This window comes from Ruditapes philippinarum, unplaced genomic scaffold, assembly GCF_026571515.1.
Source record: "Ruditapes philippinarum isolate M1 unplaced genomic scaffold, ASM2657151v2 ctg18777_1_1_1_1, whole genome shotgun sequence".
NCBI classification, from domain to species: Eukaryota; Metazoa; Mollusca; class Bivalvia; order Venerida; family Veneridae; genus Ruditapes; species Ruditapes philippinarum.
In genome coordinates, this window is record NW_026854121.1 from 1 (window position 1) to 16,302 (window position 16,302).

A 16,302-nucleotide genomic window follows, 5' to 3' on the forward strand; every position below is an offset into this window, starting at 1 on the left:
TAATCATAAATAACATTTATCTTATACATGAATATATCATGAATTAACAATGAATGAATCACGAACATATCATGAATTTAAAATGAATGAATCATGAAATATAACATTTATCTCGTACATCAGGAGAGCCTGGAGAACTGGTAGGAAGAATTGTTGTTGGAGATCCACTCAGACAATTTGATGGCTATGTTTGTAAGAAAGCTAGTGACAAAAAGATTGCGTCTGATGTGTTTAGAAAAGGTGACATGGCGTTCTTAACAGGTAAGTGGTGTCAATATAAATGTAATAAATTATTTCACAGCACACAAAATCACCGAGTAATGGGAAACTTTTACCCAATCCTAACTTCTCATGAAATTTTATAGAGTTAATATGATAATCTAGAAACATAATAATAATTAACAGCTATACCTTACTGACCAATAGAAGAAAACCCCAGTATAATACAATTATAAACAAAATAGTTATAACCAATTTTCTATACTGCATATATTCCAAATTACATACATAAAATTCTGTATAAATTGGGTTAAATACCCATTTCTTAACCCCTCAGGAAAAAAATAAAGAGTGTACAAGGTTTAATAAATTTGTTATAATTATTAACATATATATTTTAGTAATTAAATAATAAAAATCCCAACTACTTCCTTCAAAAACCTCAAAAGTTATAGCAATTCTCCTATACAGCATACATTTCTACAAGAAATTTGCCAAATCACCTTTAAATGGGAAATTTCACCTAAATTAAACGTCCCTTAAACTGTAATATTGGTAATAAAAAACATAAAGATAGTATAATAGTTATCAGACATATCTACTGGACATAAAACAGGAAATTCCAACAAATTTCACTGAAAAATAAAAAAGTATCAGCAAATTTCCTATGAGGCATAAGATACTGATGTAATAAACTAAATCAATAAAAAATTTGAAAATTTTACCCAATTATATCCATCTAGGAATTAAAAATACCCAAGTTAACCAATATATATCTATTATATTAATTAACAGATACATATAAATGACTAAAAAAAGAAAATCCCAACAAAATTCATAAAAAAATAAAAATGTCATGGCTATTTTTCTATAAAGCCCAAATTTCTATATCAGATACAATAAGCTCCAATAAGTGACTATGAGCAGTCCAAGGGAAAGAACTCAAATAAACCACTTTGCACTAAATCTCTTACATGTTGTAACTTCAACTAATTTAGTAAACCTCATTATAGTAGGATAGACCAAATTTAAATTTGAATATGTTCTTAATGACTTCACAGTATAAATTTAACTAATAATTAGTTAAAATATACAGTTAAAGGGCTTATATTACCAAATATTTACTAAATAATCAATGAAGTTATCCACTCTCCCCTTTGAAATAAATAATAATTAGCTTATATCTTCTATTTCACCACCTTTCTGCATTATTGTAATGTAAACATACTAGAAATAATGAATAAAGCATATATCGGGGTTAGATATTAGATTATCTTTGGTCAATTCGCACAATATTCTATCATTTTCTATGTTATCAGACATATACAGCATATAATTATCCAATTATACCCCAAACTAAATATAAAAATGACTACTTTTGGTAAGGCGGGGGTTCAGGGACATCCTATGCTTTCCTTCAGGTCCATTCCATCAGGAGGAGGACGGCAAAAGTCAGTCTCGGGCACCCCAGCAGCGCCCTGTTTTATCAGGGAGGGGGATACTTGTGTCAACCGTTACCGGGAGGAGCTCTGGTTGACTCAAGGTTCCCTTGCTATTCCAAAATAAAAATAACATATATCATATAATATATAATGTAAAATCTCAATTGTATATAACAATTTCAATAAAAAAACAGATTGGGGGCAGGCGGACCTGAGCGTGTGGATTGGCCAAACATCGGGTTAAAACCTGTCCACGGACTGTTTAAATATTAAATTCAGACTACTTCCAAATAATTGAGATATATATAAACAATATTTAGCTTGATATACATATAATTCTTATATACACTCCTAACAAATCTACAAACAAATCAAACCAAATTAATAAATAAACTAAAATAAGTTAATTATCTAAATTTAACTTAGCTAACTAATGTATCTATAGAGAATAATGATGAATATATTGTTTTTATAATGTAAATAATCAAAGTTTTAACATAAATAAGGTCTAAATGCTCTACATAGTGTACTGCACAATATAATATACATGACTTTGTTAATGCCACATTCCCGAAGGGGTCATAGGTCAAAGTCTTGAGCTTGAAGTACGAAAAGTGTTATGTTATGTTTTTTAACCATTATATTCTTTTGTTTTGTTTTCAAAAGAAATGTTGTAACACAATTTACAGTGTAATATTTATGGGATATCTATAGAAAATTCTTTTTTATTTACATGTTCATGAAAAACCTAAACTTTTCCCGAGGTTAGACATAGATATTGCTGTATTTGCTAAAAATATACATTATAAATGGCGAAATTATCTATAGTTATAGACTATATATCAATATGAACTGAAATAATGTGTGTTTTTAACTAAATATTAGAAAATAAGTCGAAAAACTGCCGAATATTAGTATATGTTTTCATACCAAACACGGGATATAGAAGCTGCTGTCTGATTGGTCGAGAGCACTTGTCTCCTATGTCGCCATTGGTCCATTTACTATCCGATTTTGACTTCAAGCTCAAGACTTTGACACCCTCAAGAATGTGGCATAAACAAAGTCATGTATATAATATTGTGCTGTACACTATGTAGAGCATTTAGACTTTATTTTCCCCTGCCGATGGAATCGGGTGGGGGATATAGTTTTGGCGTTGTCCGTCCGTCTTTCCGTCCGTCCGTCCGTCCGAATTTCGTTTCCGGACTAGTTCTCTGCAACTACTGGCTGGAATTCAACGAAACTTTATGGGAATCATCAATATCAAGAGGAGATGCGCATATCGTCGGCTTGTTCCGGTCTGACACTTAACTCAGAGTTATGGCCCTTGATTAGTTATGTAGTATGCATATAGAGTAAAAATCGTTTCTGCGCTACTTCTCTGCAACTACGGGCTGGAATTCAACGAAACTTTATGGGAACCTTCAATATCAAGAGGGGATGCGCATATCTTTGGCTTGTTCCGGTCCGACACTTAAACTCAGAGTTATGGCTCTTGATTAGTAATGCAGTATGCATATAGAGCAAAAATCGTTTCTGCGCTACTTCTCTGCAACTACTGGCTGGAATTCAACGAAACTTTATGGGAACCTTAAATACCAAGAGGAGATGTGCATATCGTCACCTTGTGCGGGTCAGACACTTAAACTCAGAGTTATGGCTCTTGATAAGTAATGCAGTATGCATATAGAGCAAAAATTGTTTCGGCGCTACTTCTCTGCAACTATTGGCTGGAATTCAACAAAACTTTATGGGAACCTTCAATACCAAGAGAAGATACGCATATCATTGCCTTGTTGGGGTTAGACATTTAAACTCAGAGTTATGGCCCTTGATTAGTTATGCAGTATGCATATAGAAAAATATTCAATTCTGCGCTACTTCTCTGCAACTACTGGCTGGAATTCAACAAAACTTTATAGGAACCTTCAATACCAAGAGAAGATACGCATATCATTGCCTTGTTGGGGTCAGACATTTAAACTCAGAGTTATGGCCCTTGATTAGTTATGCAGTATGCATATAGAAAAATATTCGTTTCTGCGCTACTTCTCTGCAACTACTGGCTGGAATTCAACAAAACTTTATGGGAACCTTCGATACTGCTGATGGAATCGGGAGCGGGATATAGTTTTGGCGTTGTCCGTCCGTCTTTCCGTCCGTCCAAATTTCGTTTCCGGACTAGTTCTCTGCAACTACTGGCTGGAATTCAACGAAACTTTATGGGAATCATCAATATCAAGAGGAGATGCGCATATCGTCGGCTTGTTCCGGTCCGACACTTTAACTCAGAGTTATGGCCCTTGATTAGTAATGCAGTATGCATATAGAAAAATATTCCTTTCTGCGCTACTTCTCTGCAACTACTTTCTGGAATTCAATGAGACTTTATTGCAACCTTCAATACCAAGAGGAGATGGGCATATCGTCGCCTTGTTGGGGTCAGACATTTTAACTTAGAGTTATGGCCCTTGATAACTTATGCAGTATACAACCAGAGCAATAATCGTTTCCGTGCTACTAAAATCTCTGTAACTACTGGTTGGAATTCAATGAAACTTTATGGGATACGAAGAGGAGATGTGCATATAGTCGCCTTGTTCCGGTTAGACACTTATAACTCAGATTTATGGCCCTTGATTAGTTATGCAGTATGCATACATCTCATTGGCATTTCCAGATATTACTATTTAACACAGAGTTAAGGCTCTGTTATTGCCCTGAATATTTATCAAGTTCAAAGAATATTACAGTAGTAAGTTTATGCCATGATAAATATATAAATAAAGCCTTATGTCTTCAGTTGTTGTGTTAGTAATAACCAGTACTCGGCGGGGGATATAAATTCAACGAATTTGCTTGTTAGTCCCCTACCGGTTTAACCGTAGGGGACTTTAGGTTTACCCTCCGGCCGTCTGTCTGTCCGTCTGTCTGTCAGTCCGTCCGTCCACAAAACTGGATCCCGCGATAACGTAAAAAGTACTGAAAATATTTTTATGAAACTTGATATATGGATAGATGGCAGTATGGAGATTATGCACGTCTTTTTTTTTCTTCCTATGTTGAAAATTCTGGTTGCTATGGCAACAAATAGTCTGAAAATATGGCAAATTTAACACATAAACTGGATCCAGTGATAACTCAAAAAGTACTGAAAATATTTTTATGAAACTTGAAATATGGGTAGATGGCAGTCTCGAGATTATGCACATCTTTTTCTTTTCTTCCTATGTTGAAAATTCTGGTTGCTATGGCAACAAATAGCCTGAATTTCAAGATTTCTGATTTAAATTTTTCAGCTTTTTATACGCCCGTTTGAAAAACGGGACGTATTATGGGAACGCCCCTGGCGGGCGGGCGGGCGGCGTCCAATTTTGTCCGGAGCATATCTCCTACATGTATGGAGGGATTTTAATGAAACTTCATATAAATGTTCACCACTATGAGGAGCAGTGTCGCGCACATGAACCAGGTCTCTAGGTCAAAGGTCAAGGTCACACTTAGAGCTCATTGAAAATGCTTGTCTGGAGCAAAACTTCCACATGTATAGAGGGATTTCAATATTACTTGGCACAAATGTTCACCATTGTGAGGCGGAGTGTCGCATGCAAGATTCAGGTCCTTGCGGCCAAGGTCAAGGTCACACATAGAGGTCAAAGTTCAGATAAAAATATGAAGATGTGTATATGGACCATTTAGTCATCATTTATTGAGGGATTGTAACACAAATGGTCATTATCAAGACTATGGCTGTGATACATATAATTATGCCCCCATTTCGAAGAAAAGGGGGTATATTGCTTTGCACTTGTCGGTCCGTCGGTCCGTAGACCAAATGGTTTCCGAGTGATAACTAAAGAACCCTTAGGCCTAGGAACTTCAAACTTGGTATGGTGATTGGTCATGACAAGTAGATGACCCCTATTGATTTTGGGGTCAAGGGGTCAAAGGTCAAGGTCACATTGACCTTGTAAGCAAAAACGGTTTCCGATCAATAACTAAAGAACCTTAAGGCCTAGGAACTTCAAACTTGGTATGGTGATTGGTCATGATCAGTAGATGACCCCTATTGATTTTGGGGTCAAGGGGTCAAAGGTCAAGGTCACATTGACCTTGTAGGTAAAAACGGTTTCCGATCAATAACTAAAGAACTTAAAGGCCTAGGAACTTCAAACTTGGTATGGTGATTGGTCATGATCAGTAGATGACCCCTATTGATTTTGGGGTCAAAGGTCAAGGTCACATTGACCTTGTAGGTAAAAACGGTTTCCGATCAATAACTAAAGAACTTAAAGGCCTAGGAACTTCAAACTTGGTATGGTGATTGGTCATGACCAGTAGATGACCCTTATTGATTTTGGGGTCAAGGGGTCAAAGGTCAAGGTCACATTGACCTCTTGGGTAAAAACGGTTTCTGATCAATAACAAAAGAACCCTTAGGCCTAGGAACTTCAAACTTGGTATGGTGATTGGTCATGATCAGTAGATGACCCCTATTGATTTTGGGGTCAAGGGGTCAAAGGTCGAGGTCACATTGACCTCTTGGGTAAAAACGGTTTCTGATCAATAACAAAAGAACCCTTAGGCCTAGGAACTTCAAACTTGGTATGGTGATTGTTTATAACCAGCAGATGACCCCTATTGATTTTGGGTTAAGGGGTCAAAGGTCAAGGTCACATTGACCTTGTAGGTAAAACGGTTTCCGATCAATAACGAAAAAACCCTTAGGCCTAGGGACTTCAAACTTGATATGGTGATTGGTCATGACCAGCAGATGACCCCTATTGATATTGGGGTTAAGGGGTCAAAGGGCAAGGTCACATTGACCTTGTAGGTAAAAATGCTTTCCAATCAATAACTTAAGAACCCTCAGGCCTAGGAGCTTCAAACTTGGTATGGTGATTGGTCATGACCAGCAGATGACCTATTGATTTTGGGGTCAAGGGGTCAAAGGTCAAGGTCACATTGACCTTGTAGGTAAAAACGGTTTCCGATCAATTAACTAAAAATGCTTAGGCCTTGGAACTTCAAACTTTGTATGATGATTGGTCATGACCAGCAGATGACCCCTATTGAGTTTTGGGTCAAGGGGCAAAGGTCAAGGTCACATTGACCTTGTAAGTAAAAACGGTTTCCGATCAATAACTTAAGAACACTTAGGCCTAGGAACTTCAAACTTAGTATGGTGATTTGTCATGACCAGCAGATTACCCCTATTGATTTTGGGATCAAGGGGTCAAAGGTCAAAGTCACATTGACATTGTAAGTAAAACCGGTTTTTGATCAATAACTAAAGAGCGCTTCGGCCTAGGAACTTCAAACTTGATATGGTGATTGGTCATGACCAGCAGATGACCCCTATTGATTTTGGGGTCAAAGGTCAAGGTCACATTGACCTTGTATGTTAAAACGGTTTCCGATCAATAACCAAAGAAGCCTTAGGCCTAGGAACTTCAAACTTGGTATGGTGATTGGTCATGACCAGCAGATGACCTATTGATTTTGGGGTCAAGGTGTCAAAGGTCAAGGTCACATTGACCTTGTAGGTAAAAACGGTTTCCGTTCAATTAACTAAAAACGCTTAGGCCTAGGAACTTCAAACTTTGTATGATGATTGGTCATGACCAGCAGATGACCCCTATTGAGTTTTGGGTCAAGGGGTCAAAGGTTAAGGTCATGACCAGTAGATACTTGATAACCCTTATTAATTTTTTGATCACTGGGTCAGAAGTCATGCATAATAACCTTATCACATGACTAATTGGCTGCTGATAGGGGGCATACATGTTTTACAAACATATCTTGTTTAGGTCAATATATACAAGGTCAAGGTCACTAAAGATGATGAAATATCCAGATTTTGTAAATAGAATTTAATCAAAGGGAGACAACAAAGTTATTACTTTCAGGGTTCCCACGCTGTCCGGGAAAACGGGAAATGTCCGTGAATTTGAAAACAGGAGCTCCCGGCCTTGAAAAGTCCGGGAATTAGTGTTGATACATAAAAAAGTCCGGGAAGGTACGGGAATTAGTCTGGAAAAGGGGAGGTAAATCAAACAACCAAAATGGCGGTCTTAGCACAGTATATTGACTTCCGCATCTTGAATGTTGATTATTTTTCGATTTACATGTGTTTTGGGAGGCCAAGTTTGACATTTATGAGATTTAACATTTATTTTCTGGTTACTATGGCGGTTTTGTTTGGAAAATGTTAGATTCTATAAGAATTTAGACAGTCACAAATCGACCACAAGTTTGCTTGATTGGCCCGTGCTAAGAAACATGAAAGTTCACAGGTCTGGTTGCTTCCTTGGGCAATTTGTTTAACATTATTGCTCACAACCATGCTAAAAGCCAAAGGTAAATCAATATAAAATAAACAAAAGTATTACATACATGAACTATTGTCAAGGCAGAGCACAGCCAGTTGGCCACACCATATTTGGGTAGCAAGAAATACCCAAATATTAGCCAAAATATACTAAAAATGAATGTGTTATACTAAAAAAAGTGCTGTTTTAATCATGAATACAATATGCACTTTCATTAAGATGTAATCAAACATACCCAAATATACATTTTTGAACCAAAATATACCCAAATACAGTATACTCCATGAAAACTATTAAATAAAAAAAATAATACGAATGAACTTACATATGAAATTACAACAAAATTATACCCTACAAATTTAAATGTAGACAACAAATCTCATATCTTGCAAGTACATTTGTCTATTCATTAATGAACCTAACAGTTAGAAAAGCAAATGTCACTTTTTTTTCTTACAACATCTGAACTGAAAATTTCAATGGAATGAATGAAAGTAATAGTTGGCTAAGTCACATTATTTTGTAAATATCAATTCATTTTCTCATTAAAATCTATATTGTATACAAACCAAAATGAATATTGCTATAATTGTGTGTGTTTGGGTATTTTGTGCTGCCGCCATATTTTGTAGAACCCGTAGCACAGGCTTAAGCAGAGTACAACATTTAAACATGAAAGTTGTGAAATTTTTAATGTAGAAACACCTGCAGGCAGTTTTCATATACCCTTCAGTGTGACATGCTTTTGCCATTCAATGCACCTAAGTGGACTGAGGTCAAATGTGAGGTTACTTATTAAAGTACTATGAATATCTTGTAAAAAAAGTGATCCCTTGGAAGCATTAAAAACACCAAAATTACATGAAAATTGCAGACACCCTGCAACAGTTGCTGTCACAAAGTACATTTCATTATTTATAGACACTGAATGTATTTCTTAGATAGAGTTAGATTTATGTCATGAACTACATGTATTATATTGGTGTTATTAAATGTTGTTTTAAACATTACCATGAAAATATTCATAGGACAAAAAATTGAATAGTGTGAAATTTAATCTTCTAAAAAGTCCTTAAAAAATCAAAAAAGGTCCTTGATAAGTCCTGGAAAAGTCCTTTAATTTTCAAAATATCTAAGAGTGGGAACCCTGTACTTTGTTCATAAATGACTTACACAATTACTCCCCTTGATCTATTTTCACTTTCAATTCTAAAAATAGAATTTAATCAAAGGGCATGAAATAATCCTCTTTCTTGGACTTGAGTATGTTCTAAAGAATGTAACATTTATCATTTATCAAAGATCATACAGTAATTACCTTATCAAATGTAAATACTTTCTCATAGAAATTTAATTATATTTTAATTTTCAAGTAAATATCAGTTCAGCTCATTCAAAGATTAAGAATTATAATGAAATGTATTTCCCTAGAATAAAATCTTAAATCAGAATTTTTTAGTTATTAAATTACATGTACTTTTTATACGCCCGTTTAAAAAAAGATAAAAATATGAAGATGTGTATAGGGACGATTTAATCATCATTTATTGAGGGATTGTAACACAAATGGTCATTATAATGACTACGGCTGTGACACATGTACTTTAGGTCAATATATGCAAGGTCAAGGTCACTAAAGATGGTGAAATATCCAGATTTTGTCTGGAGCATATCTCCTACATGTATGGAAGAATTTTTATAATACTTTATGGAAATGTTCACCACCATGATATGTATTGCTCCATGCATGATCCAGGTCAAAGGTCAAGGTCACACTTATAGCTCATTGAAAAACGCTTGTCCGGAGCAAAACTTCTACATTCATAGGGGGTTTTCAATATAACTTGGCACAAATGTTCACCATTGTGAGGCTGAGTGTCGCATGCAAAATTCAGATCCCTGCGACCAAAGTCAAGGTTACACATAGAGGTCAAAGTTCAGATAAAAATTTGAAGATGGTTATAGGGACCATTTAGTCATCATTTATTGATGGATTGTAGCACAAATGGTAACTATCATGACTACAGGTGTTACACATTTAATTTAGGTTAATATTTGCAAGGTCAAGGTCACTGGAGATGATTAAATATCCAGATGTTGTCCGGAGCATATTTTCTACATGCATGGAGGAATTTTAATGTTACTTTTATAGAATTGTTCACCACCATGAGACGTAGTGCCCTGCACATAAACCAAGTCTCTAGGTCAAAGGTGAAGGTCACAGTTAGAGCTCATAGAAAAACACTTGTCTGGAGCAAAACTTCTACATGCATAGAGGGATTTCAATATAATTTGGCACAAATGTTCATCATTGTGAGGCTGAGTGCCGTGCATAAAATTCAGGTCCCTGCGACCAAGGTCAAGGTCACACATTCTGTGCATATCTTCCCTATTGATTTGTTTTAAGGTTCATTTAACAACACAGTGCCAAGAATAAAAACTTGCTTGCTAGATAACACTTATCCATATTGCCCCCATCTCCATCTAAAGCTTTTTCGTAAACGGGCGTATTTTGTGACTATGGCACCCTTGTTCACTATATGTTCTTTATTAGTCCCCTACCGGTTTACCGGAGGGGACTTTAGGTTTACCCTCCGTCCGTCCGTCAGTCCGTCTGTCCGTCTGTCCGTCCGTCAGTCCGTCCGTCCACAAAACTGGATCCCGCGATAACGCAAAAAGTACTGAAAATATTTTAATGAAACTTGATATATGGATAGATGGCAGTATGGAGATTATGCACGTCTTTTTCTTTTCTTCCTATGTTGAAAATTCTGGTTGCTATGGCAACAAATAGACTGAAAATATGGCAAATTTTACACATAACCTGGATCCCGCGATAACGCAAAAAGTACTGAAAATATTTTTATGAAACTTGATATATGGATAGATGGCAGTATGGAGATTATGCACGTCTTTTTCTTTTCTTCCTATGTTGAAAATTCTGGTTGCTATGCTAAGTTAATTAATATACAAATTAAATTTAAATTCTTTACTCATTTTAGTTTATTATTTAGTTTGCTTTGGTTTGATTTGAGAAATTATAAGGGTATAACCGTATATATTAGGTTAGTTTTAAATTACTAATTGTTTATCTAATTATCTCAATTATATAGAAGCAGTTGGAATTTACCATTTAAGCAGCCTGGGAACGGTTTTTGCCTGATGTTTGGCCAGTCCACACGCTCAGGTCAACCTTTCCCAAACTTGTTTTCTATCAAAATTTGTTTTAGAAAGATGAGACCTGGAGTCAACCAGAGCCTCTCCCCAGCAACATAGGATACTAGTATTCCCCCTCCCTGAAAAAACAGGGTGCCGCCGGAGTGCCCGAGACAGTCTTTTGCCATCCTCCCCCTGATGGAATGGATCTGCAGGACAACATAGGATGTCTCTGAACCCCCCCGCCTTACCATAAGCAGTCATTTCCATTATTATTTTTGGATAAATTGGTAATGTGACTAATGTTATATCCTCTGTAGGTCTAATTACATGAAGAATGAGGGAAATTTGTACACATTGACCAAGGATTGTTCAATATCTAACCAATATATGTTCTATATTCCTTATTACCATTATATTTACATTACATCAATGGCAGAAATAACATAAAGGTTGTAAAGCAAAAGATATAATCTGTTTGTTGTTTACTTCAATGGGGTGAGTAGATAACTCCTGTTATTTGGTTATTTTGTATATATTTGGCTGTATAATTTATCATAACAAATGATTTAACTAATTATTTATTGGTTTTATTCCAAAACGCCTTATAAACATATTATAATTTAAATTTGGTATATCTTAATGTGTTCAGGTTAATTATATCTGTTAGAATCACAATGTAGTAGAAATTTAGTACAAGAATGATTAATTCAAGTAATCTCCCTTGGACTGTTAATAGCCACTGTAGGGGATTTATTGTAAATCACTTAGAAAATTAGATATCATAGGAAAATTGCCATAAATTTGTTATTTTTCAGTGAATTATGTTGGGGTTTTCTTCTTTTAGTCCTTAATATGTATTTGTCATTTGAAATATGGGAATTATGCTGGTTAACTTAATTTGTTTTGATTCCTAGGAGGTTATTATTGTGTAAAATAATCACATTTTTAGTGGATTAATGTATTATTTAAAATATCTCTTTATTATATACAAGGTGATGTTCTAGTCATGGACGAGTACGGTTACATGCATTTTAGAGATCGTACTGGAGACACCTTTAGATGGCGCGGAGAAAATGTATCCACATTTGAAGTGGAGACAACAATTAGTAAAATAATCAAACTTAATGACGCTGTAGTGTATGGTGTGGAGGTCCCAGGTAAATATCGTTTCATAATTATATTGAAATCAAAACCAAATAGCATTGTAGTTTAAACCTTTGCCTGCTGTTATGTACAGTGATTTGTCTGTAATGTACAGTGATTTGTCTGTAATGTACAGTGATTTGTCTGTCACTTACAGGAAAATAAACCTCCCTTATATAACATTAATTGTGTATTAGAATTGGTGTTAACCTACACAGGGTTTTATGATACAGGTATGGCACAGGGTTAAAATTGGTGTTAAAGCCAGAAAGGAATAAAATTGGTGTTAAAGCCAGACAGGGTTTCAATTTGTGTTAAAACCAGACAGGGTTAAAATTGGTATAAAAACAAGACAGGGTTAAAATTGGTATTAAAACCAGACATGGTAAAACTTGGCGTAAAACAAGACATGGTTAGAATTGGCATTAAAACCAGACATGGTTAAAGTTAGCCTTTAAACAAGACATCGTTTAAATTGGCATTTAAACCTGACACGGTCAAAATTGGCATAAAACCAGACATGGTTAAAATTTGCATTTAAACCAGACAGGGTTAAAATTGGCATTAAAACCAGACACGGTTGAAATTGGCACTAAAACCAGACTGGGTTAAAATTTATGTTAAAACCAGATATGGTTAAAATTGGCGCTAAAACCAGACAGGGTTAAAATTGGTGTTAAATCAAGACAGGGTTAAAATTGGCATTAAAACCTGACACATTTAAATTGGTATTAAAACCAGACAGGGTTAAAATTGGCATTAAAACCAGACAGGGTTAAAATTGGCGTTTAAACCAGACAGGGTTACAATTTGCGTTAAAACCAGACAAGGTAAAAATTAGTGTTAAAACCGAACACAGTAAGAATTGATGTTTAAGTCAGACAGGGTTAAAATTGGTGTTACAACCAGACAGGGTTAAAATTGAAGTTAAAGCTAGACAGGGTAAAAATTGGTGTTTAAGTCAAACAGTGTTAAATTGGTGTTCAAACCAGACCCGGTCAAAATGGGCATTAAAGCCAGACAGGGTTAAAATTGGTGTTAAGCCAGACAGGGCAAAAACTGGTGTTAAAAGCAGACAGGATTAAATTGGTGTTTAAACCAGACAGTGTTAAAATTGATGTTAAAGCCAGACAGGGTTGAAATTGGTATTAAAGCCAGACAGGGTCAACATTGGTGTTAAAGGCAGACATGGTTAAAATTAGCCTTTAAACAAGACATGGTTAGAATTGGCATTAAAACCAGACATGGTTAAAATTAGCCTTTAAACAAGCCATGGTCAAAATTGGCATTTAAACCAGACACGGTTAAAATTGGCATAAAACCAGACATGGTTAAAATTTGCATTAAAACCAGACAGGGTTAAAATTGGCAGTAAAACCAGACACGGTTTAAATTGGCACTAAAACCAGACAGGGTTAAAATTTATGTTAAAACCAGATATGGTTAAAATTGGCGCTAAAACCAGACAGGGTTAAAATTGGTGTTAAATCCAGACAGGGTTAAAATTGGCATTAAAACCTGACACATTTAAATTGGTATTAAAACCAGACAGGGTTAAAATTGGCATTAAAACCAGACAGGGTTAAAATTGGCGTTTAAACCAGACAGGGTTACAATTTGCGTTGAAACCAGACAGGGTAAAAATTAGTGTTAAAACCGAACACAGTTAAAATTGATGTTTAAGTCAGACAGGGTTAAAATTGGTGTTACAACCAGACAGGGTTAAAATTGAAGTTAAAGCTAGACAGGGTAAAAATTGGTGTTTAAGTCAAACAGTGTTAAATTGGTGTTCAAACCAGACACGGTCAAAATGGGCATTAAAGCCAGACAGGGTTAAAATTGGTGTTAAGCCAGACAGGGCAAAAACTGGTGTTAAAAGCAGACAGGATTAAATTGGTGTTTAAACCAGACAGTGTTAAAATTGGTGTTAAAGCCAGACAGGGTCAAGATTGGTGTTAAAGGCAGACAGGGTTAAAATTGGCGTCAAAAACAGACAAACAAACAAAAAGACATTGCAATTGAGAATTTTAAATAAATTTAGAACAAATTTAATGTGGTTGCTAGCATGACTTTATTCTTCCTATGCAACCAGTGCAGACCAAGAGCATTTGGCACACCCATGCGGTCTAATCATGGTCCATCATGTCAGTTGCCCTCTAATCATGGTTTGCACTGTTTTCTTTTCAGTCAGTAAATATTTTGAAATTTTACCCTAAAAATCATGAATGTGTTTGTCTGGGTTGTAAGATGGACATGTCCATTGAAGACATTTAGGGTGGTAATAATTAATATATGATGTTATCTGGGTTTTGACTCAAGAGCTGTTGTTTAGACTTCCTTTGTAGCATTTTTTGGAACTTTTGCCATGACCTATTTTGGTGGAAGTGTTAATTAACTTTGTAGTTTAAGTTTCATTTATGGGCGCTTAATTCAATACTAATAATGCTTCTGACATAAAACAAAGTATATGTATGCACCTTGATAAGTTCTACCTGTCACACCTGTCAAAGGTCTAGGTCACTGAAAGTGTATTAAGCTTAGAACATCAAACTTTTTTGTGTAGATTAACCTTGAAGCGTCCTTAGTGCCATACCAAATTTTGGCCAAAAGGTCAAGGTTAACAATCATCACTAAGCACTGAATAATATGGAATGACCTCTTTCTACAGTGTGTGTTGTTGAAAAATAAACACAAGAACTTATATATATATATTTTAATGTTTTTAGGGTCTGAAGGACGTGCTGGTATGGCAGCAATTGTTGATCCAAATGATCAGATAAATCTGACCGAACTGTGTATGGCGTTGCAGAAATCTTTGCCGTCATATTCAAGACCTTTGTTTATACGTCTAATGAGACAAGCTGCTGATACTACAGGTATCTTCATTAAGTTTTTGTGTCGCCTCTACGGAGTAGTGGCGACATATAGGGATCACTTCTCCGTCGGTCTGTCTGTCTGTCCGTCACAAAACTTGTCCTGACTACTCCTCATAAACTACTGGTGCAATTTCATACAAACTTTACAGGAATTATCAGTACCAAGTCTAGTTGAGCACATTGTCAGCATTTTGCGGTTCAATGATTTTTGTCAGAGTTATGGCCCTTTAATAATTTTTATTTTTAAAGTTTGTCTGGACTTCTTCTTTTATACCACTAATGCAATTTCAATGAAACTTTACAGGATTGATCTGTAGCTCAAAAATCTTCTTTTAAAGAACCAAAAGAGTTAGAGCTAAGATATTTAGCATGAAACATGTTCTAATAAGTGTCTACCAAGTTTGTTCAAATTGCGGGGGCCTATATACAGGTGAGCGACCTCAGGGCCATCATGGCCCTCTTGTTACATTTCTTAAAATTCTAGAACATTTTTCTCAATATTGATTTTCATGAAATATTTTTGCTCATCTGGAGGCGTGCAGCTTTAATATGTCCGTCTGCTTAGCTCAGTATGGAGAACATCGCAATTTCTCCCCGATAATTTATCTCAGACATTGAGTTTATTTCGTCACCTCAGTTCAATAACTGATTAACTCCTATTAAATTTACAAGAAGTTACTCCCTTACTGCACCAATGTGACAATTTGTCATCATCTGCTGATACAGAAACCATGTAGGGTTAATAATCAGTCAGTTGCGGAGAAAAAAAAGAAAATTACATAATAGTTATCCAGGGAAAGCTGGTTAGGTAGATTTACCACCAAGATATGTTAACAAATGTGATAAAATCAGAAAAAGAACATGTTTTATTATAACTATTGATTTTTATGAAACTTGCATAAGTAATTAAATTTTGCTTGTGTGGCAGCAAATGAAGGAGAAGTGAAAGGGGAGAAGTGTCTTAATCTCTTATGGACACATTTCTAGTTTTATGTCTTTTATATTTGTAAAGGAATTTGTTAAAGCAAATAAAATTGTTTTAAAATCCATTTATATGGCACTATTGTACAACAAAATTACTGTATTTTATTATACAGGGACTTTAAAAGACTTAAATTTTTTGAAATA

At 35.3% G+C, this 16,302-nt stretch overlaps 1 protein-coding gene across 1 annotated transcript; it reads left to right on the forward strand.

Annotated features, from left to right (window-relative positions):
* Positions 1-103: 103 nt before the first annotated feature.
* Positions 104-15,174, forward strand: LOC132739007 (long-chain fatty acid transport protein 4-like; the record flags this gene model as incomplete). Its single annotated transcript, XM_060726645.1, has 3 exons — positions 104-261; positions 12,148-12,312; positions 15,025-15,174. Coding segments are annotated over exons 1-3 (331 nt in total), but the record flags the coding sequence as incomplete, so codon positions are not given.
* Between the last annotated feature and the right edge of the window lie 1,128 nt (positions 15,175-16,302).